Source organism: Oryzias latipes, chromosome 24 (genome assembly GCF_053564925.1).
Source record: "Oryzias latipes strain Hd-rR chromosome 24, Olatipes_Hd-rR_3.1".
Taxonomy (NCBI): Eukaryota; Metazoa; Chordata; class Actinopteri; order Beloniformes; family Adrianichthyidae; genus Oryzias; species Oryzias latipes.
Genome location: NC_136260.1, coordinates 17624945 through 17649403, shown reverse-complemented (window position 1 = coordinate 17649403; position 24459 = coordinate 17624945). Strand labels below are relative to the sequence as shown.

At 38.9% G+C, this 24459-nt stretch overlaps 1 protein-coding gene across 4 annotated transcripts in view; it reads right to left on the bottom strand.

Moving 5' to 3' along the window:
- fndc1 (fibronectin type III domain containing 1) overlaps window positions 1–24015 on the bottom strand; it is a 29759-nt gene extending 5744 nt beyond the window's left edge. The window contains exons 1-16 of one of the 4 annotated variants that reach the window (XM_020714592.2): window positions 23908–24015; window positions 16573–16764; window positions 15475–15543; window positions 12557–12802; window positions 12371–12466; window positions 12159–12276; window positions 11870–12057; window positions 10434–10541; window positions 9178–9366; window positions 6625–9090; window positions 6384–6499; window positions 6132–6243; window positions 5575–5913; window positions 5081–5155; window positions 4207–4347; window positions 1325–1561 (exon numbers count right to left, since the gene is read on the bottom strand). In XM_020714592.2, the coding sequence (XP_020570251.1) occupies window positions 1325–1561; window positions 4207–4347; window positions 5081–5155; window positions 5575–5913; window positions 6132–6243; window positions 6384–6499; window positions 6625–9090; window positions 9178–9366; window positions 10434–10541; window positions 11870–12057; window positions 12159–12276; window positions 12371–12466; window positions 12557–12802; window positions 15475–15543; window positions 16573–16764; window positions 23908–23980 (4765 nt within the window). In that variant the 5' untranslated portion in view covers window positions 23981–24015. Of the gene's footprint in view, window positions 1–1324; window positions 1562–4206; window positions 4348–5080; window positions 5156–5574; window positions 5914–6131; window positions 6244–6383; window positions 6500–6624; window positions 9091–9177; window positions 9367–10433; window positions 10542–11869; window positions 12058–12158; window positions 12277–12370; window positions 12467–12556; window positions 12803–15474; window positions 15544–16572; window positions 16768–23907 lie in introns of all 4 variants that reach the window. The other 3 variants (XM_011491600.3, XM_078942440.1, XM_078942441.1) reach the window with 3 other exon arrangements.
- Between the last annotated feature and the right edge of the window lie 444 nt (window positions 24016–24459).

Below are 24459 nucleotides of genomic sequence, written 5' to 3'. Positions count from 1 at the left end.
TCCCAATTTGCCTGCTTTGTGTCTTTTTTCCCCTTATCTATGCCTCCTTCTTGAATTCTCATGTGATTACCCTAAAGTTGCATCATACTCTATCATTTTGAGCTTAGCCCATGGTGTTCACACTGGACAACCTGTGAAGGACTTCTTCTTTTTGGAAGCAAGCTTGGTGTAAAATGTCGAAGCGGTGCAAATCTCTCAAATCTCACTCCGGGCTTTTTCGTTCACAGCTTTATTCCGATACATGAAGACTTTGTGTCTTATACTGTTGGCCAGGCAAAAACCACAATTTTCGTTTTTTCCTTCATGATCAATGTGTGGCACTGTGAATTAAAACCGTAAATTGGTCAAAGTTCAACCTGGTTTCAATTTTTTAAACGCACGTTCAATGGCTGCAAATTTTGTAGGTAGAGCCTGAAAAAGTAGTAGAAACTTGCCCAGGTATGCGTGAACGCGAGAGTTTTGAACATGGAAGCCTGAAAAGTTCTTTGGAAGTGGCCACTTGAAGGTGCGTTGTCAAGGGTGTTGTGAACGTAGCTTGACACCAAACTATACTTCTTCACAATTTTCATTACTAAACCAATAATGCAGGTCCAAAAGAAAGCAGAGATGTTAAATACAAGCTCTATTTCTCTCATGCTTTGTAGCTAATCTGTGAGTCTCTTCAAATGTCCTGCATTTGCATCGTTCCATATGTTTGGAGGTAAATTCACCAGATGAAGTAAAGCGTTAAATATAAAAACACATGTTTAGTAATAAATTGTTCTTGAAACCTTTTGAAAAATTCCACAGTAAATGCAACCTGATGTTGGTTTTAAGTTAAAAAAACACACAAATAAAAGGATTTTTCCACAAACTTTTTTTTTTAAAACTAAAAAGTCACATAAAGTACAAAGTGAGATTATCATGATTTTGTGTGAGCAAAGATGAAAAGCAAGAAGGAAAAAAGGAGAAAGCAAAAGGAGAAAAAAATTGTGACCATCTGTTCTACACATCAGAGGATGAAATTGTTTGCTGCACGGCCAGAAGCTCATGTTTGTGAATCAAAAGAAACACTGTGTGGCAAGACTATGACTTGTGATAATTTACAGACAAACAAAATTTTCAAACAATCTTGTGTTCGTTTTAAGATTTAATAGGAGACAAAAAATCATGTCCCCTGCAAAAAAAAAATCTTTTCAGTTACAATAGACAAGTAAAATTTGTTTTTTAAAGATATTTCTAAAGATATTTTCAAAAACTAAATCACAATGTTTTTTCATCAGATAGTACTTAATTCATAATATTGATGTGTGTAAAAGCTCCTGTTTTTCCATGAACGTCTCACCTGACACCATGTCGCCCTTCAGGGGCCGGGCCCAGTCCAGAATAATGAAAGAGTGGCAGCCTTCCATGGCAACCACTGTGAGGTTATGGGGTTTATGTTTCGGAGCCTCCCCCTGACTGGCTGCCTGGCGGTCTTTTTTCATCAAGTCTTCCAGGACGTCCACCTGAAGAAACTCAAGGGCTTCGGTTAGAGAGCAAGGCGCACCTGGATCCTTCCGGATGTAGTTCACGTAAGGAGCTGAGGGCAGAAAAAGTTCTTTACTGCAGTTATGTGACAAAAGAGAGAAACACATAATTTGAATGTACATAGAAGTAACTTGTGCCATGAACAGTTAAAACAAACCTAGACTGTATTGGACAATTAATTCAAGAATGTTAGCTGACTGGCAGACTGCTGAGGTGAACTGAAAATATATGAAATCCATAAAAAAAGGAAGAGGAAGTCTCCCCAGTGAGCCAAAAGACTCGTCTCCTTTAGCTGAAGTCAGCATCTTAAACTTTTATGATTTCCTTTTCTGACTTTAAAAAACTGATTGCTTTCAGATGGTTGTGCGACGTGTTTTTACCAAGATGAATGACGTACTCAGGGAGTTGTGATGTGGCCTTATTGTTGTCTCTTAAAACAGGTTATTTCAACAATCTCCCAGAGCTGGTTCAAAATAATGTTTCAAATGTCCCTAATAGTGGAGAGAATAAAAGTTAAATCAACCTGCATTTACTCGTCAGCAAATACTCTTTGGTGAAAAGCTGAAAAAGCAGCAGAGCATCAACTCCAACCAGTCTAAATGATAAACTCTGACCGGATGCAGTCTGAAATACTTTATGACAGCTTTATGTTTCTGAAGGAGATGTCTCATTATGATCCAAAATCAACAGGGTGCTCCAGCAATTCAACTTGTCAGACTCAATAATCTTCACAAAGAGCTTTGCTGAGCCAATGAAAACTCTTGTGGAGTTGCTTCCTCTGCTTAGCAAGGACACTGTAAGATCTGCAACAGGCTAAACAAGAGAAATCAATTGCATCCCAGACTGGAAGCACATGTTTAAACTGAGATCAACAACAAAAAACCCAAACCAGTTCTCACTGTGTCCCAGAGTATGGATTTAATAAAGCTACACATGCCAGACAGCAGAAAAATGTGGCTTTTATTGAAAATAGATTAAATAGATGAATCGAATGAAGTGTCTAAAACGTTTTCAATTGTGATGTTTATTATACTGTATAGATTATAAAAAGGAAAAACTTGTTAAAAGACTGCAGGATTATCACAAACTTAATAAAAAGTTTACCTAAAAAGAGATTAAAAAATAACTATATACTAAAAAATGGCTGTGTTAAAAAGGATACTGGTGTGCAACTTTTAAATGTTGTTCCTCCATTAGTATGAGATTGTTGGATTTGCTGGGAAACCAACAATGCGAAAAAATTCACAGAGGAAAAACATAAAACCGGCGGGAGACTAAAAGTCTTTCTAAAGATCCAAGTTTGGACATCAAAATGTGCTTTCTGAAGATTGTTAAGATGCAAAAAAAAGTGAAAATGTTGATCTATGAAGCATTTTTAGCTGTTTCTTTTGTTCATTAGTTGCAGCAAAGATTGCCAAAATCCTGCTCCATAAAACAAAACTGCAATAAAAGACAACACTAAACTCAAAAAAACTCACTACCATCAGTCTTCACCCTTGTAAAATAAAGTGTTTTTTTTTAGTAATTCTTTAGCTTTCTTTAATTCAATGATTCAAAAGAAATGTTTGTTTTGTTTTGGTTCTGTTAAACAGAACTCCAACCCCTCATTTTGCATCCACATGAGGGATGGAATCTAAATGTCCAAAAAGCAACTCATGACAAATGAAGAATCTGAACTTAACATGACATAATCAATGGAGACCAGAGGAAAACTGACAGAAAACTCTGGACTTAAACATACTAATTAGCACAAACGGAAAACACTGGTTAATTGGGGTCAAAGAAAACATAACAGAATAAAGAAACCCCAGCATGGCTAAGGTAAAAAAAACAGGAAAACTGAACATAAAACACCAATCCTCACATTTTCCAAAATATTGAAAGACATTATGACCTCATTAAAGAGGAGTAACCTTCAAAAATATACTTCTATTTTGTTTTTTTTTAACTGCTAAGACTGAACTGTATAAGCAATTTTTAAGACTTTCCATGCTTTAAATTAAAGTAAAACCTGAAAAAGGCTCAGTTTTTTTTTATTAATGGATGATGAATTTTTATTTTGTTTGTGACATGTTTATGACAGATCGGAAAGAACAATTCCATTGAGAGCTCTCCTTCATAATGGAAGTCTCTGGGTTCAGTGGATGAAGGCTTGTAGAAAAGATTACATTATACTAACAATAATTGGTTTATTTGTGATTGTATGGCTGCAGAAAAGTGACAATCATGTGCCTCTGACCACAAAATAAACTCAGTGTATTACTTCAAAATCACATTCTTGTCTGAATTTCATTTTTTTTTTAAATATAATGCTATCATGCTCCCAAGTCCATTAGTTTTGCATGAGCAGACTAATTTCCAGTCATCTGTTACTATGCTGTAAAGAGTTTGACTACTGTGCCTTATTAATTCAGACTCAGTGGAAAAACCTTGGGATTGTGTGTATTTTTACTAAAATCAAGACAGTTTTTTTTTTGCTACAGCCCTGCATTCAAAGTAAAGATAGAAATAAAAGAAAAAAGTGAGACTTTCATGATCAATACAATTCCAGTCCAAATCTTTAAAGAACTTTAAATACATTTGGTCAAGTCAACAGCAAATCTATTAAGTGTTTTTTCTTTTAAATATAGTGGAAATAGTGTGTTGAATACATTTTAGGAGTTTTCTTATTTTGCACCCACTTGAGTTTTTAAATACCTGTGAATCGCTTCTTCCCGCTGAGATCAAACGCAGCTGAAGGACCTCTGTTGATCGGTCTGTTTGGCTCTGGAGTTGGGATCTCTGTGGTGGTTCTGGTGGTGGTGGTCGGCACCAATGTTGTTTGGACAAATATCTCATCTGAAATCACACTTGACAATGAGTTTTTGATTCGCCAAATCGTAAGAAATACACTCAAACTTAAAACGGGCCTCCTTTGCTTTTTCAAGCTTTATTTAATGACCACAGAAACCATTAAATAGGAGTCAACACAACAAATTTACTTTGATTTTAAATGATTGTGAGCATAAGTGTTAGGTTTGCTTCAGAAACTTGTCCACTATTTTGCAATTTCCAGTTTTTTCAAAGTTTAAAAAAAACAATTTTAAGGATAATTTTGGTAAACCGGAGATTTTATCATGACAATAAACAGTTGTCATTGGAGGCAAACGGTAAACAGAGAGAAAAAAAGTTTTACAAATTGTTCATTTAAATGCTTAAAATAAGAAGCAGCAGTAAAAAACAAAAAAACAAAAACAAAACAAAAACAAAGTTTGAACATTGCTTTTGAGTAAAGTCAAAAACAATAAAACCTTGTTTTATTTTTTCTGTTATTGTTAGTTTTTGGCTAAAACCTATACATTTATGAAGCACTGAATCATAATTTTCCGGACAAATTGTTTGTAATGTTATAAAAAAAAGAAAAATTGGTAATCCCCAAGGAAAAAGCCAAGTGCAAAGCAAAAGTTAAGGAAAAGGATCGAAAAGGCCACAGTGATCAAGGTTAATTGAAATTTTGTAGCATTCAGTGCATTTCAGTAAATGACAGCCCTGCAGCGGTGAGCTGATCCAAAGCATGACCCCCAGCCAATACCTTTCTCAAGAGCTAAAGCATCAGGCAGCATGGACACAGTAAGCATGTGGTCCAATTCCATTCCTGAGGCGTCCTCTGTCAGAGAAGTAGACAAAATGAACGTCACAGAACACAAATATTTTAAAGAAAAAAGAAAACACGCGTAGTTGAGCATTATTTATAAATAATACCCAGGACACCTGGGATTATTCAATATGCTCAAGTATGTGTGCAGGCATTTGAGCTTCGTGTTTTTATTACAAAGACAATGCGTAGACCAGTTTGAACACTGCTAAAATGCACACATGCCCGATGTGAATGTAACATAGCACAGACGAACAAACAATAAACAATAATACATAATAGATTTCATGCTTGTCTACTTTCACTCCTCATCACATAAAGAGAACTTCAGATGTATAGTAAAGTAACTCATTACCAATATTTTAGTTGTGGTCCTGCTCTTTAAGATCCTATTTTAATACCATTTTGTTTCTATAGTGTTTTTGGTTTACCTTCTGGATAACAGTCCAAAATTCCCTCTTGGTCCAAAAGTGGATATCCAAATTCATCTGTTTTGGAGAAAGTTCCAGGTGGGCAGGTTGGGAAGGGCAGTGCTGTTGTAAACTCCTCAGAGCTCCATTCAGTGGTGGTGGGTGCTGCTGTGGTTGGAAGAGCTGTGGTGGTGGTGGTTGTGCTGCTGAAAGACCTGGGACGAAAGACATCTAAACCAAGAACTGGTTTTCCTCCAACCATGAGAACTTTGTCCTTGGGGTTGACCACCGGTTGACTGCCTCTGCCATGGCCAAAAAGAGCAAGACCTTCCTGATTTAGGAGTGGACTTCCCATGTGATCTAGTGATCATTGATTGGAAAGCATGAAGAAAGAAAATGATTTTTTTTTTTGGTATATTTAAAGTAAAAAACACATGTACATTCCAGTAAACAAGTCACATTTAAACAGTACTAGAACATGCTTACACAAAATCAGGTTTATACATTTTGAACTAGAACATTTTTACCACCTTTCTGAATAATTTATTTAATATTTAAAACCAAAAGTAACTTGTCACCAAAAATGGTGCGTCCATCCTCTCCAAGGACCACCCTCTTCGGTTTTCCTTGGGAGTCCTGGAGGACTTGTCCATCCTGGTTCATGAGAACCCCTCGCTCAAAGTCAATCATCTTAAAATAGATCATAAAAGTTATTGCTTCTACAAAGTAAAATTCTTATGTTTGGCATCTGGAATGTGGATGTTTTATTCAAACAGTTGAAATTTATTTACTAAAATTATTAGATTTTTAATTTGGTAAAAAGTTCTTACCCATTTAGTTCCATCAGGTCCAATGATTGACTTTTGACTGGCAGCCTTGCTACTTCCAAGCGAAGTCAAAGAGTCTTTTTGGATGCTTGCTGTCAAATTTAGTTGTCCATTTCTACCTAAATATTAAAGATTTGAAGAAGAGTTTATGCACGTCACACGTCATTATCTAATCAAATTATCTATGCATTTTGAATATAATTGTACTTTTCATCAAGTCATGATTCTCATGAACATACATTACCGTTTCCTCCGTTTGGTTTCCTGTTAATGGTTGGTAAACGACGTCTGCTTCCGTGATTTCTGAAACTGTTTCTCAACAAAGACGAAGACATCGAGGATTGCGAATTGCTGCCCGTTAGTCCACCTGTCCTAGTTATAGTAGCTGAGCCACCTACATTGCGGGCTGACGATGGGTCTGGCAAGGGTAAGTTTGAAGAAGAGAAGTCAGCTGATTCAGGTGATGAACCATCTAACCTGGAGTTCTGCGCTGCGTGTGGTCTGATGGGTAGTCTTGATCCAGCAAACAGCCCGGTATTCAGATGAGAAGAGCGCTCATTCCCTGTAATCCTTACACCAGAGCGGCGGGGACTTTGACTCACTCTGGAGAAAAGACTAGGCTTAGTTCTGGACAAAGCTTCCCCTCTGTCTGCATTCTCTCCATTTTTTGCATTTCCTTCACTGACAAATGTGATGGCAGGGTCTTCATAACTTTCTGCAAGGTCATTTCCATCCTCTCCACTCCTCTCTTGGAGTTGGTCTCCATTGTGATTATGAGTTTTCTTTTTAATGATTTCTTTTTCAGTGTGTTCACTGGAAGGTCTCTTTGCACTTAAGAAATGGAGAGAGTCAGAGTTTAATTTAGTAGAAGCTGAAGGATAGACTGAGGTAAGTGCTTTTTTAGTGTCACTAGTCGTGTTTTGGTTAGACTGAACTAAGCTAGATCCAAGTCTGTTCTTCTGTGTATCATGACCTGGTGAAATTCTCAGGTCTTCTTTGGTCTCTTGTATTGATGACCCAGCAGCCCCTGAGAGTCTGGTTTGAGTCTCTGTTAAAAGTGGTTTGCCAGCCCCCACAGAGGAGGAAACGTGAGTTATCGGCATCCTACTGCTCTTCCTGGGGAGTGAGGCCCTTGACCTTGAGTTAAATCTGCCTGGGTATTGACTCGCTTGCCAAGGGGATCTTTCAGCAAACGAAGGGTTAAGTCTATTGCGAGAGTGTACTCTCTTTCCATTTCTGCTTTGGTGTCCTCTTTCCTCCTCTCTTTTGCCTGTTTCTATTGTTTCTCTTTCTGAACCTACAGATGGTTCATCCAGTTTAGTGACTTCTGCTTCATTTGGATTTTTGTCTGTTGTTAAATATGTTGTTTGCTTGTATGTTGTGTCTTGATCGGTAGAATCCTTTGAACCTTGTAAAATTTGGTTTGCATTTAAAGTTGCAGAATTAGGAGATACTCCTTGTGGAGCTGAGAAAATAGAACCTGAATCGAATGGCTTAATACCTTGTCTTGCTGTTGAACCACGAACCGCAGTGCCCGTTGTTAACTGTGGTTTGTCAAATACATTTGTATCTAATGTTGCTAAAATGTCTGTAATGCTTGTAAGAGTTGTCTGTGATGCTTTTGGATTGAAAACATTTTGCGTTTCTTGGTTTTCAGCTCCTTCTTGTGACGCCGACAGAGTTTTTGATGGACTTTTTGAGTTTGAGGCTTGTCTGCTTGGTAAGTTCAAGTGCGAAGCCACAGCAGGTTGGTAGCTCCGGGAAATTTGGAAAGAATTCCCTTTGACAAACAGTCCCGGATGTTTTCGACCGAAACGAACTCCAAAGCCAGAACTGCTGTTGCGCCCCGCCAGAGAACCTCTACCTGTGGTTAAAATATTTATCTTTGGGGAGTTTGCTCCATTTAAAATAGCAGTGGAAGGCTTTGCTTCGGTTCTATTGGATTTAATGTAGATTTTTGGACTGTGTGGATATGTTGCGGCAACATTTACTTTTCTGTTAGCCTCTGGGTTTTGAATGTGCGAAGAGGAGGAGGATGCAGAAGAAGATGATGATGCAGAAGAGGGCAATGACATAGACAAAGAAGGCAGTGATGAGGAGGAATTTAGAGAACTGGAAGAGATTGAGGATTTGGCAGAAAATGTAGATGCTGAATCCGCAGTTGCTACAAATGAGTCTTTAGGTGAGGAGGGAGAGGAAATCATCTTTGATCCACTTTTTTGATGCACCCTAATCTTAACCGGCCTTCTGTTTGGTCGAAATGCATTTTTGTGAACAGGCTTAGTTGGAGAAGGTGTTAAAACTTTGAGGCTTGGTGGGTTTGTAGGTTTGGGTTCGTCATCATATCCTAGTTTCTCATCAGACACAGGATCAACATTATTGTCAATTTTTTTTGTCTCTGGGATGATTTCTACAGTAGTTGTCTCCTCTATTGAAGGTGTTGTTGGGGTGATTTTGTCTTCTTCTTCTACCTCATCATCTCTAGCTTTTACTCTGTTGGAGACATGCCTGAAAGAACCTCTAAGGGCAGAGAAAACACTGTGATAGGAGCGTGTTTGGGAAAGTGGACGGAGTCGCCTGCTGGCAGGGTGTAGCTGAGGCGTCGTAGCTGGTGGCACCTCAGTGGACTGGATTCTGGATTTGGCTCCAGAACTGATGGTCTGCTGGCTGTGCAGCTTGGCTTTTGAAGATGATGAGGCACCACTGCTAGCTGGCAGAAAGGACAGATTATATTGATAACAGCAAGATTTTCAGGTCCAGGATCATACACATAGTGGGTCCAGTTAAGCTTGCTTACACTGTGGCATGGCCACACTGAAGGTCTTGCTCTGGGGACCCATTCCTTTCCTGTTGGTGGCCCTGATCTTGAAAATGTAGCGTTCTCCTGGGGTCAAACCATCTACAGTGGCTGTTGTAGTGCTTCCACTGTAAGTAATGCTTTTCATTCCAAATGGCTTCATTGCAGGCGCATAAGATAAGATGTACTCTGCGTGGAAATAAAAATGTCCAATAAATGAATAAGCTTTTTATTCATAAGGGTCATGTAAACTTCAAAAAATACTAACCAAAATTAGATGATATAAAAATTATATTTAGAATACTTTTTTCACTAGTAGCAGGTTGGCATTAGCATCATTTTTCTCCCTTTCTCTGATTCACAAGGGAATAGCTCCCCCTGACCAGACTCCTAAAGTTGTTCTCTTTTTCCTAACACTAAGATCTCAATTTTATTTCTGATCTTTCCTGTTAGTTTCATCTGTCAAAACATGAATTTTTATTGAAACTCTAGACAGTTTAATACTTGCTAAGTTTGAAAAGGAGAATCTTAAAAGGCAACTTAGGGGTTTGATTTCACCTATGAGGATTCTGATTGATTCATAGAGCTTATAAAGTTTGATCTAAATGTTATTGTTGTGTAGAGCTCACACAATGGGGCCAGTTAGAAACCGCGGCCCAGGACAGGAGAGGCTGGAGAGACCTAGTAGACGCCCTATGCCCCGACAGGGGTGAAGAGGATATAAGCTAAGAGCTCACACAATGCTTCTTTGATTGGAAGCACTGGAAGTTATGCCTATTTCTGTTCAGTTTTTCAAACTGGATGAGCTAATGTTGGGCGTGTGGATGCAGGTAAAGACAGGGAGGTATTGGGATGTTAAAATTGATGTTGAGCCTTGTATCATTAAATCTTCATGGCCACAAAGGTTCCTGTGACACAGAGTGGAAAAATGTAAGAAAACAAATCACTTAGCCTCATTGATTTATGATTTATGTCTGATCTTGTTCTCACTTTGAAGCATTTTGAAAGGTCAGGGTATTTTTATAACTGTTAAACCTTTTTAAAAAAATGATCAATATCTGGAAATTGTACTTGTCCCTTTTGTCAGCACCTTGATGGCCGTTTTATAGTTGACGTGTTTGTAGGTCAGTGGGTCTTCAGGTAAGAAGATTACCTCCACATTGCCCTTATTTGTACAAAAACTTTAAGTTGTTTTGGATTGCTTGATAATTAAATTTGATGTGATGATAGAAAAATAATTTTGCTCTGTTTTGCACCTCTTATTCTTCCATTTGGTTCTTCAGGGGGATCCCATGTTGCAGTAACGACTGTCCCTTTTCCTCTTAGCGGCTTGACCTCAAAGTTTTCAGGTGGTCCAGATGGTGCTGTGAAGGCAGAAGGAAAATGAGAGCTGAAAGATTAGGGTGATGAAAGAGCAGCTGGAACTGACCAACATAAAAAAAAAACAACAATAGGAAAGTTGAGAAAATTGCTCCTTTAAGTGTTTAAAATCAGTTAGGACGCCTGTTCTTGAGTGAAATGTAGCTGCTATACACTGACAGGAACCGGCCTTTGGGAAACTGTATGAAGCTGCAGATGGAGAGCTGATCTGCGAGCCAGGCAGTAAATGCTGGCATTCCAATGAACCACAGCTCAGGAGCTCCTGTGAAAAAAAATATAAGGACTGCTGCCATAACAGAGCTGCAGCCTAATGTAAAAATCAGATGGTTATAGGCGTGAATGTAATGTGGTGAGGAATGAGGAAATAACTATAAAAGGGTTAACAGAAAGAGTTAGGAATTTACATTTTAAGAGGAAAAAATGTTGGGGATTTTTACATATTGTAAGGGAAATTAAGTGTTACAGCTTTCATGACTGTGTACCTTTCAATAATTTTTCTCACCTATTTTGCAGAATATTCATTATTGAGCAACCCTGAGGGTAGGGACACACAGAGCATGTCACATGCGTACTTAATTTTCTTTTTCTACTGTTTACCAGGACATGCCTGTCACCTACAGTCGAAAGAAGCTTGGTGCGAAATGTTAAAGGGGTGCGATTCTTCCAGGCTTATTCTTTCACAGCTCTCTCTATTCCGATATATGAAAGATTTGGTGTCACATAAATCTGGCAGCGCACAAACTGCAACTATTAGATTCTGCTCCAAGATCAATTTTTAAGTGGTTGGCACTTCTGTGAATTAGAATGGGGCACCATCCATATCTTCCACTTTCGGCTTCTCCCATCAGGGGTCGCCACAGCGAACGAGTCGCATGGTAGATTTGGCAATGTTTTACGCCGGATGCCCTTCCTGACGCAACCTTCTCAAACCGGGCTTGGAACCGGCAGAGGTAGAGAAGGGAACAGGGAGCAGCCCGGAGTCGAACCCTGGTTTCACGAACGGAAGGCGCCGCAAACCAGCACGAGCTAAACCGGCTCCCAATGGGGCACCATCCATATGTCACTACTAAATTTGAGTCCCTGATTGGTTCAAGATGGTTTAACTTGCCACACGCGTTCATTGGTGGGATGTTTGTGCATAGAGCAGGAAAACGGTCATAGAAACTAGTGTAGCGACATGTGAACGTGAGGGTTTGGAATGCAGAAGCCTGAAATGCAAGTTTGCATAAACTTTTCATTTGAAGTGGTTGCTCAAAAGTGCATTGCAGAGAGTGGAGTGAACGTAGCTTAAGTGAAAAGAGTGGAGGTATACCTGATTCAGGGGTCCTTTGGAAAACAGAAGCACTCCACGTGCTGTGTTTTTCTCCTTCAGAGATCCGGACAGAGAACTCATACATCCCGTCAGCAGACAGCGTTTCTATCATCACTCTCCTTTGGGAGCTCTCCTGGTACTCCCAGCGTGCTGACTCACCCTTCTCCCTGAACCTGACTGTGTATGACCTGAGTTAAGAGTAAATGAAATATAATTCCTTGTCTTAAATAATCTCTGTCATTTTGACAGATGCATGCACTGACATATATTTTTAAAAAAAAAAGCCCACCTGGATGCCTCAGGGGCAACTTTCCCCATTTCGACAGCAGGGTCAACCCAGGAGATTAGGACTGATTTAGGGGACATGACCCTCACGTTGATGTCCCGGGCTTCATTTATAGGCGGCTCTGGAGAACACACATGCAAACATAAAGCTAAAGCTAGACGTACTGTGTGAACACCAAATGTGCAGCAGTAGGTTCCTTTATTTTATTTTTGTACCTGGTGTTGTTTTGACTGCGACAGCTCTGTTTGGGGGTGCCCTCTGGCCCTGGGCCGTCTGTGCCTGCAGTGACACCACATGAACGGACTCAGATGCTATGAACAGAAAGGGATACCAGGCACAGCCAGGGTTTACACTAAAGTCAGCCTAAAGTCATAAAGAATACTGGAGATGGGGCCTCTTACTTAGTTTTGGTCTGCGGCGATTTCTTTGATCAGCTTGAGGCTTGGTGTTGTGTTGGCGTCTGTGTTCCAGCATCGGGGCCCCTGCAGCAGCTCTTTCTGGCTGTCTGGGCCCCGATGAGGACTGAGGTGCCCGCCTTTGAATCACGCTGCTAGTACCACCTCCCAGGCGAGCCGTTCTGTCCAATTTGGCGTTCCGCCCTGCAGAGGAGTAATTTCTGACACCGGTTTGTGAGGATCTGACTGAACCTGCAGGTCAAAGATAATCAACAGTCAGAGTTCATTCAGGTTCATGATACCTTTAGGACTTCATATTTCACTTAGCATCTGTGAGTTTTTCTGGATCTGCCTTTGGGGCTTGTTGAAACCGACATGGAAAATATTAGCCCATAACCTTTCCACCTATAATAACTGTGCTTATTGCAAAAACAAGGTAATTTATGAAATGTCAAATCCTTAAAAAATTTGCTCTATCTGGTATTGTTCAATATTTCACTCAGAAATTCACAGTTACCGATCCATCAACAATGTCCTTTCCACTTTTCTGCCTGCAGCACTAAATGATATCACTGCTTTTATAACAGAAATCAATCCAGTTTCCTTCAGAACCTCCTGATCTTTTGTTTTTCTTTACCTTCCTTCCTCAGCCTCCCTTGTCTGTTTTTCAGATTAGCTGTCAGGTAAAAATAAGATTCCCTGTTTCCCACGAAAGTCTCAGTCCACATTGGGTCAAACACAAAAGTGATTTTAAAAAGTGAATAATGAAATTCAAGAGCGCTTGAACAGACGTACACACTATTTTGTTTTGCCACAAGCTATACAGTACCTGAAACTCTATCCTGTCCACTAATGCAGCATTTATCGCTCAACAGGAAAGCGCCTACTTTGTTTTTAATCAGTGAACTTCTCATTTTCCTTCCTCTTTCCTTTTATCCTTTAAAAAAATCTGTTTTGCCCAGGTAACCACCACCAGACCATTAAGCCATTAACTCCATAGAGGTCTTAAAGCCTGATTTAACCTGAACACAACTGTCTTTGTCATTTCACCGTCTGGACTTCACAGTCGTCCAATTGATGGGTTTGGAGACCACGGCTGATAGAAAGGCCACTTCACCATCAACTTTATTTTCACAAACAATTGCTAGAGTTAAACTTTTCCTGCAGGCTTGGATTAATATTTCAGCCCTGGCAAGCCAGAGCACAGAAAATCTGGACAGCAAAGAAACCAGCTGTGCTCAAAATGCCCCAATGCTGTAATTCCTTCACTGACTTTACAAGTTATCACTTCATGCTGCACATAATTTAAAATGTTGGTGAGCACACAACTATGTCTTAATAACAGCATGCAGATGGTTTATGATCAAATTAATGAACATTGTGTTTTCCACGTTCAAGTCTTAGTGACAACCTCATTCAGAGCTGCATTTGCTTTTTCGCTCAAATCAGATTTATAGAACCTTTTTTGTTTTTCATGCATCTTCACTGCATGCAACTTCAAAACCAGGATGCCGTGATGGGTTAATTTAGCTGCACCTCAACTTGATCAAATAGTTGTTCCATCTGGTGCTTTCACTTCCCAACAACCGTTCCTTCAGAGTGATGTAAAGCTAATCTTTCAGTCTTAGCTGCAGTTTTTGTGGTTGGTTTTCATTACACAAAATATAAATAATCAAAAGACTGTAAAAACGAAGGAGAAAATGACATGAAATCACTGTACTAAAGCTAGAAAAGGACTGCTTTACATCAATATAGATGAGCCAGTTAAAATGAGCGGCTGCTTGATGAATGACACATTTATTGCTGGGCCGAGCCGTTCAGAAAAAAATGGGTTGTGTTTCTAAAAAGACTTATTCATGGCAAAGGATGGTAATAATGATGTCTGTAATTTTCAATATCTTCTTCTGGGGCTTAGAACAAGTAATTAAAAAGTAGGTGGCTGTTTGGTTTTGGTCACCATAGCAGCTCTGCCTCAGACAAACAAAAGCGTAACCACAGAGCACCGCGGTAGGATATGGTTTTCATTACTGCTTTAAGGGAAGGTTCACCTGCTGGTTCTACTCTTATCAGAGGGAAATTTTAAATGGATTTTCTTAACGATCGGCTACGCCAAGCAATCGGCTTGAATAATTGTCAACAGCATGGACAGGAAAATGTTAGTCTTGTAATAGTGAGTCTTTGCAAAGCTACGTTCACACTGCTCTCAGCAACGTGCATTCAAGTGATCACATTCAATGAAAAGTCTATGTAAACGCAATTTAATGTGGTTTCGAGCTCATGTGTTTAAAAGTCCCATTCACACGTAGCTATACAAGTTTCTACGACTGTTTTTTGTCTTTAGGTACAAAACATGCGGGCACTGAACACACGGTGAAAGTTAAATCAGGAGAGACTTTGACCAATCAGAGACTAGGATTTGACACCAACGTTTGGATGGTATCTCTTTTAATTCAAGGAAGTGCCAAGTGTTTGAAAATTGGTCATGAGGGAGAAATTAGTAATTGCGGTGTGAGCGCGTCCAGAATTGCATGACACCAAGTTGTATATTGGAACAGAGCTATCATCGACATTTTGCACAAGTCTTCTCCGATTGCAGGTGGCGGACATGTGCTAGTATCGTTCAAAAATACAGGTTTGGTACATTTTTGAACGCACGTCGCATCTCCAGTATGAATGTAGCTTAAGGGCTGAGTTTGCAGAAATTCTACAAATGCACAGATAAAAATCAAATTTATTTACACAATGAACAATGTGAGTTTGTTCCTGTCTTATTATTGAACCATTTCTTGAAAACATTTTAATCTAAACCAGCAAAGACCTTAAATGACCCAACAGCAGGTGAAAAGAGAAAATCAGCTCATGAGCCGTACAAAGTTAAGGTTTAAATCTGCTGCTTTTTGGATATGACAGTAGATCAGATTTACCTGCGGATGAGTTCCTGACGGGTGCATTGCCTAGCACAGCAAAGCCATCCAGGTCAACCCAATCAGGGTCTAAAACAAAAAGCAATCTGTCTTAATTGTGTTGTTTGTTGCAATTTTACTTTCAATCTTTAGTCTTCTTTAGTCACAAAGCAGAAAAAGTCTATCTCTGAATGCTCCGATTATTCTTACCATTTTATTTCTTGCTCAAACTCAAGAAAAATGTTCATAATCTGCAGAAAAAGAGTGTGGTGTTATGATGACTGATGCACTCCCCATGCTGATGGGGAACAACTTACAGAGCATGAAGAATTTTTGGAAGAGTAACTCTGAAACTGGCTCAGTTGCCACAGATTAATGACAAACTAAAAGTCAGAAGGCAAGACGTCCGCGGAACGGCAGGCTCAAACCCAGAAACGTTTTATGACCACTCCTAGACACAATGCATGACAATGCTTGACTGAATTGCTTTGCACCACCCTATCCAACACCACAACCACACACTGACATAATAGGTAACCACAACACAGAGAATGGGGTTATAGAACCAAAACAGGGTCTGGAGCAGGGTTTACTCCAGACTTTTAGTCGCTGATGAAGTATGGCTCTAAGATGCCAAAGTTGGAGGCAAATGGAATAATGACAAAAGCAGATTCTGCCGTCTCAACAACACAGCCTGTGCGTGCAATGAGACATTAACATTCACTATGCTCTCACAAGACGAGCAGAAAACTGTTATTAAAGCTACCAGCACCTACAATGTGTGAATTTATGTGTAAATCTAACAATAGAACATTCAATTATAAACCAAATCTCTGGTAACAAACGCTTCAAACATGCACCCATACTTGTTACCTTCCTTCTTACAATCCCACTTGTCACTGGATCTAGAATAACTGCAGAACTCAGATTCGTTGTTGAAATTTAGGCCAGACTTTCAGACACTGAATAACTTCTTCTCCATAGTCCGAGTTTCTTTTTTGGCAGCTCAATCCGAACTCACATTCCTGCTTGGTCTCAGTTGAATCGTAGCATTAAGTGAGCACAGCCAAACACTCCCAGGGTTTTTGCTTTAAGCTTTCCACTTAGTATGTACCTTACCTAAATCCTCCAGCAGATGAGCCCGGCTGTCCCTGCTCACTTTGGAGAAGCGGTGCAGTCTGGTGGGTTTGCTGGAGCTTGTGAAGAAGCGATCAACCGGTCTTCCATCCAGATGAATAGAAGGCTCCCAGATGTCCCTCAAGACCTCATCCAGAGATGTCTGTTTCCCATTTTGTGGCCGCAGGAGTTTGTCTGCTGAAAAACCAATTATGTAAAAATAATTTTTGTTGTATAAAATTTTGTCTATGCAGGGCTAATTTTGCTTTACTTCTGAACTAATTGAGAAAATGTATCCATATTTTGTCTAAATGTAGGGATAAAATCTATGAATTATTAGTCTATCTCATTTTTGGTGGCAAAAAAGTAGTTTATTTTCCCTCCATGGTACACTCCCCTTTTATTTTTAATGTGGCATTTTCTTTCTAATGAAACACATGCCTTTAAATAATTGATAAATGAAGATTTGGTCAAGAACTAACAATGCCTGCCATTGATTTAGATTATTACGGTACAGAAATACTGAAAAAATTGCTACTCTGTGTTTGCATAGAAACCTAAATTAAGCTAATTCAAACAATATAATCTGCTGCAGGTTACAAGAGTGGAAAAACAATGGGAAACAATGATACCAAGTTTAAAAAAATCCAAAATATTGTTTAACCTTTTAAGACTTGAGCTCTTGCTTGGCATGCCTTTTTTATTTGTCGTTGACAGGGTCCCAGTAAAGCAGAATTAACTACTGTGGTGATAAAACCTAAAATGTGATGTCCATGTGGACGCCAGGTCTTAAGAGGTTAAAACAGAACTAGTCAATAGAAATTTAACTTAAAAAAACGTATTTTGGAAGCATAAAGCATGCACAACAATTCCTTATACGTGCGTGTTATTTTATCTAACAAACTGCTAACTAATGTGTAGGAAAATCCTAATTCTTATTTATCATACAACAAAGATTATAGTAATCTTTTGCACAAAAAGGCTGACACTACATTAACACTTTGAATTTGCAAAAGACTAAAAAAATGTTTAAATTCCAAGGACGACACTGAGGTGGAAAAACTGAGCTGCTTCCAGTTCAGCCAGAGGTTGTAATCTCCAAAGAGATTACATAAACCCGTCCTTCTGGTCAGCCATGTCCAAATCCCATTTGGTCATGTTTGGATTCCTCCTGACCAGATCTAAACCATCAAGAAGGAACCCAAGAAGCTCCCTTCAACCGTCCAAATCTGTTCTTTGAGCATTGCAGACTCTGCTCACAACTACAGATGGAGGCTGGAACATATCAGCTTTTGTTTTTAACTGCTTTGTTTTTTAAATAACAGACCCGTGCAACATTTGGATCATTGTGCACACTGACCCAATTCTTCTGTCAGTTTCCAGGAGGGCTTTATCTTTGCTTTACAGCTTTACTCCACAGTCCTTTAAAATACTTCAACTAATTCTACTTTGATAAAAAAAAAATGTGTCTCTTTCCAGCAGATGATGATGACATTAGAACTGACGGTGGAAACTGTTTTTAACACTGGTTTTACATTTAACTACAAACTTCCCCAGAGCACAATGAAGGTCTCAATTCAGTGAGCCAACACGGAAATTTGAAGAGAAAAAGGAGGTTTTATCCATCTGCTGTCTAAACCAGAGCTCTCTAAAGTTTTTTAGGCCATGGACCGGTTTAGCATCAGATGATATTTTCACTGACGTATCTGTACGAGACTAAAAAGTGCATCCAATACTTTTTTAGCTTCCAGTTTCCCGTATCTTTTCAGGGTAAAGTGTACTGTCATTCTTTGTAAAATATTTGCAGCTGCTTTAAACTTTATCTGAACACTAGATTTAGTGCAGGAATCATTAAAATGTGATATAGATTTTTCTTTTATGCGAAAAATTTCAGTGGAAGCTAAAAATTAGACACCAACTTCAGCCTTACCTGACTTTACATATGATGGATAAATACAAAACATACGATACAATGGTCACTAAAACTGGTATTTTCTAAATCTAGGCTAATAAAAAATGTGAATCCACCACTTAATCAACTTTGTATGAGCAACTTTGTTACATTGTAACATTAGACAGTCATGGCTGAATACTATGTATTGTTATTATGGTGTGTAGGAACAACTGTCCAAATAAATCCCTATTTGGAGTAAAGACCCCTTGTTTTGGTCTGTTAAATGAAGTTTTCTTTTATTTTGAAGTCAAAAGCTCTTCTTATGTTTCCTCACAGGCTTTTTTCTGTGAAAAAATGAACTTTCCAAATACGTTTGGCTTTTGTTAACCTTAGCTTCTAGACTTCAACTTTGCTGGTCAGCTGGTTTAAGAAAGCAGCGGATGTAATTTCTAGACACGAGCGAGCGACTTGCATCAAGAATGAGTCGGGGGACAGAATCCAGCAGTTTTCCAAAATAAAACTTCCTTTAGAATCAGCTAAATTGGAAAAAATGTATGTCGTGTTTGCTTTCAGACCACTGCTGGAATCTACTTGGTCCTGTTTGGGTTGCTGGAGCAAACCTGTTTGGGTAAAGGTGAGGTACACCCTGGACTTGTTGGTAGTCCATCAAAGGGCCACACAAAGACAAACAATGTTATACACTCAAATCTAAGTGAGAATTTAGAGTCATCAATTAACTTACAAAGGAGGTTTTTGTACTGTAGGAAGCTGGAGTGCTCCAGAAGCCCACACATGCATAGAGAGAACATTCAAACTCAACGCAGCAAGGAACTGGCTGGGATTTGAACCTTCTCACTGTGCCACTTCACCACTTTTTATCCATCAATATGTGAAAATTAACCCCTATTGAAACCCTAAAATAAAATGTAGTTCTTTTGCAGGCTTATCTGTAATTGCTGCAACACAAACGCTCCCCACCTTGGCTTAGGCGTGCACACGCTCTCTGATGTTTAATCTACAGTAAATTCCATATGGAAACATTCGCATTAGATTTTCCATCATGCTTAGAAGCTCACTGCTGACTTCATCCGTCTGCAGTCTGATCTTGTGCAGGTGGGCTACATGGAGCTTTTGGAGTAGAATCAGCTGCCTGGAAACCACACCGAATAAAGCATTGAAGGGAAACGAAGAACTGCCTAAGATAATCCAGAACAGTAAAAAAAAAAAAGTTTAAGGATATGTTATTTTAAGATAACGGTCAGTTCACAAAAACAAACGACAACCAGGATTGGTGAAATGACGCTGACTGAAACCAGAATGGGGGCTTTTTCCTCATTAAAAAAAAGAGAGAAAAAAGAAGACCACAAAACAAAGAAAAAAATCCTTTTATAAAACCTTCAGTGAAGAGTTGCCTAAAGTGTTAAAAACACTTCCTTTAATCTAATTAAAACAAAAACCTAAAGCAGTTTTGTTGTGAAAAAATCATTTAAAGGCAAACAGAAGCTTCCTCGGATTTCCAGCGTTGGTTCCTGATCGATGGTCTCTCAGGAAGGAAATTGTCTGAATGCAGTAAGTAAAATACTTGGACCCCTTTCATCCACAAAGTTTCAGAACAGTGACATGTGACCACAAACCCACCGCAAAACCATTGACTGTCAGACTTCTCAAAGGGATTGAGTGTAGCCCAAACCATCCGATCTAATTTAAACGTTGAATGGCAACAAATGCTGATTGATTGGGATTTAACCTTAAAAAAGTGTTCTAAACAAGGATATCCTCTAACATAGAGCTGAACCTAAAAAAAAACTAAAAAAAAACGAAATCCCTCATGATTTCAAAAGCCCACGATTAAACATGAGGAATAAATTTGCATCCTTGGCTTTTTTTATGCTTCAAAACATTTGGAAAAGAAATCTCAGTAGAGTATCTTCACTAAATCATTCTCTTACTGTGTTTTCTGCAGGCTCACTTCCAGTTGGAACTGCAGTTTCCCATTTAGAGGCAAATGCCAACCCAACCTCCTGACTCAACAGGTGGTCCTGTCTCCTCAAAGTTTACCTGTGTGAAGTGTTCTCTCATCATTGTCACCACCTCAGCAACATTTCATGAGCGCCTGAGGCTTTCTGGGTAAAAAAAAATCCAAACCTATGTTGTAATTATTCCCTCATTAGAGTAGGGTTGCCTTTGGAGTTACTTTTGCGTTGATCTGAGCTGAATTCACATTTGGCAACACTTCAGTCACCCTTTCCCATTAGATTTACGTTATTACACAAAAACAGATTCTCTATTTAAATACCAGTCTGTGCTGGTCTATTTGGAAATGCATGATCCTAAGGCACATTTTGAGACTCTCTTTGGCCATCGCAGAGCAGTTTGGGAAGCAGCAAATGAGTTTGGTGGTTAGAAAACAACAATCCCACAAGTCAGAAGTGGCTTTTGGTTTGTCTTTGCATGTATAAATCTAAAAGAAATGCCAAAAAAACAACAACATTTGAATCTGAAAAAAAAAGTCATCTGAATTAAAGTGAGAACAACCTAACTGACCCCTGCCAGTTACAAGCATTCATGTGTGTGTGCATGTAAAGACTAGAACAGGAATAAAATGCAGGCAAAGCCCCGCGGTCAAATGACTGTAGTAAAAGTAAAAGTGTCGAGAGAAAAAAAAGAAAACGCTGCATTCATGCACCTGCAGAGGTGATCTGCTTGTACAAGAAAAGGCTCTTGTATCACTGCAGCCTTTGAAAATTCAACTTTAGTCATCCCTGAGGAATTTTCCACCAACAAAAGCGCAACAAAATGCTTTATTCTCAAAACGTCTGCTATCAAGAAGGCAAAAGTTTTACGTCTTCAACATACATGTTAGAAAATTATTCTTTTGAAACTGAAACTTTTTGTTCCTAACTGTTTTCACAAACATCTTCCCACAACTGTTTGGTTTTAGTCATTTTTAAGGATTTATTCTTTAGTTTCCTATAAAAAATTTGTTTTAAATGTTTTTTATTTTTAGTTTTGCTGTTTTACTTTACAGATAATGGTTTTGGAAAGCCGCTGGCTTTTGCAATTTATAATAAACACCGAACACTTACAATTATGAATATTTAGAACCTGAAATTATCAGAAATCTGTGTGATTGGAGTGATTAAAAAAGATCAACAAAAATAAAAAAGACTGTTTAGGTGTTATCTTTTTCTGTTTTTGTTTTGGGGGACTTTTTTATAGAGATAAATAACTCTCACCTCATTTGTGTGAAGCAGAAACTTAATGCAGAAAAAAAAACAGCAAACCATATTCTTTGAAATCGGAAAGCTTTGGGATTTGCTCACAGAAGAAATTTATGACATTTATATTTGCTGTGTTATAAAAAACACAAGTACTGGTTTTTATAGTGAATATTTTCTCAGCTTTAGATTTTCCACTCATGTCTTCTTGAAAAGCAGAACTTTAAGAGTTGTACTTTCAGTAGTCCCAACTTTTTCACTGAAGACTTGTGATATAGAATGTCTTTATTTAGAGATTCCTTTTAGTTCAAGCCTTGAGTAAAAAGAAAAAGAACAACCAAAGAAAAAAACCTTTGCTTTTGGCATCAATCCTATAATCAGCCATTGAAGACCAGCTCTGGTGAAAATTGTGTTTTTTTCTGTTCTTAGCATTTTTCTCATGTGGGAGGACAACTGTGAAGAAAATTTAGCTTATTACTGATGTGAGGTTGGGGGTGAGGGCTGTATGCTAGCGGGAGAGCAAGTAAGCAGACGGACCAGTCCCAACCCAAAATTGTGTTTAATTTGCATATTTACGGCAAAGTTCCTTCATCAGTGAAAGATAACGCACTACAGTGTAAATCATGCTTCGCCTCTGTTCTCAGCATGTTGACCTTTTCTGCGCCGTGACAGGTGTGTTCATGGAGCAGGTGCTGTTCTGTTTTTAATGCTGAAAAGACACATGCAGAAATGACTTCAGCTCAAGAAAGCTGTCACGCTGGTCGGATGGGTGCGGTTACCCCCGTCCAAACGTGACTGTGAGTAAACCTACCTGATATAGTGGAAAATATCAACAATAAAGACATATTCCATGTCTGCAGAAAGTCTGAAAGAAGCTGTTTCGTCTCAGAACACAGACATTTGGTTTATTGAAAGCCTAAACTGCAGCAGGAATATTTCTCACATTCTCACTGTGATCTGCGAAGTCAGTTTTTACTGTTTTCCTTCACTTCTTGTCACAGTTTCAAAGGTCTTTCCAACAAATATTTCATTGTGCACAACTTTTGTTGTGGGCTTTATTTTAATAAGTGATGACATGCGAGTAAGGGGAGTTGATTAGTAACACTCTCCTCACAACACCCAAGAGGACATCATTTGCCTCCACGCTGCTGCTCAAGTGCTGCAGTGGGACCAGGTGTGAAAGCAGAGATTGTTGAAATGATTGAGTACTTTAAGAAGACTCCCCCCAAGGACCGAAACAAATTAACTCAAGGAAAAGATTGCAAAAAAAAGCATTGAACTGATTCAGAGAAGGTATGATCTCATGCCTTCATTTTTACCAAATGAGACAGAGGAATATAGGATCAACTGACATTATGAAGACATACAGATGGAGGAGGAAAAGTCTGCATGAGATCTTTGAACTCAGCCAAAATGATCTCTCCTTTTCCAGGACTTTTGAGGTTTTATGGTACTTTTTTTATTATTTCTGAACTGTGTGGAGAATGCGATATTCCCTCACTGAAAATGGGTTTGACAGAGTTTCAGAAATGAAAAAAATATATGTACTGAGCTGGTCTGCAGTCTATTTGTCAATAAAATGCTCAACATAAACCAGTGAAATCGCACTGCCTGCATGGAAATATTTCTAAACATGCATCCACATACGGATTTCTATTTACAACAGTCAAAATCCTTTAGCTTGACTCTTATTCCAAGCTTTTTCCCCAGTCTGGCTGAATGCATGGATGGTGTGAAGGCAGATGAAAAGTCAGACAAAAGCCCCTTTAACTGAATTTCAGGAGCAGGTCATTAATCACCACTTTAGGCCACATTAGTCATCAGTTTGGCTCAAAGGCACCAAAAGGAAAATGTTCTCTTATTGCATTTTTCGGGACAAATAAGCTGAAAGTTGTCATCATCTTTTTCTGTAATTAATTATAGCGTGAATAACTGCAGTCCCGCATCCTTTCTCCACAAAGTCCCACTGGTCAACTGTTAGACCCCTTTTAGTTTGGCAAAGTAAATCTCATAAAGCAAAAAAATACACACTTTGCTATTATCTCTTTGAAAACAAAAGTTTCACTGTTACCATGTTTGAACAGCGAATTTCATGTAAATGTGCTCAATGTTCCTGCAGAACACAGGTTAAAGGTACCACCACTCTAAAATCTTTAGAAAAAGGAATAAACACCTGAGAAAAAAAGCAAAAACGTGCACCTGTTGTTAAAAGGTGACGAGCATTACCTGTCCATCCACATCCTGGGGCGCAAAATGTGAGGAACAGCACCAAAAGCGTCCTGCTTGCGGCTAAAACCATGGTGCAAGTGAAGCAGTGCTGCTGTGGAGCTGCAAAAACAGCTGGATGCGGAGGGCTGGGTCTGGACCACCAGCCCTCCCTGCAACACCCCCCTGCCTGTACCCCCTCCCAAAAATATGTTTGTTTTTTATATTTCAGGTCAGAAAAATACAGTTTTTTAAATTCTCATTTGTTTTTTTAAGTAACTTTAGTTCGGCAGGTATGATTGAGAGTGTAGCCAGGTGACACTTTAGATTTATTTATTTAGGTGTTTTTAAGACTAACATATAAGTGAAGGACATATCTTTACATTTTTTGTTTAAAAAAAAGCATTTTTTTTTACTTGTATGTTTGTAGACATTTACAACTGTCTTGGTCTCTGCTTCAACTGAGTCCACGTGTTTCCAGTCGTTCAACTGCAAAACATTTGCACCACTAGAGGGCGCCCCAAGACCTCCTTGAATGTTTTTCATGCATGCAAAATTCAAAATCACAGTTAA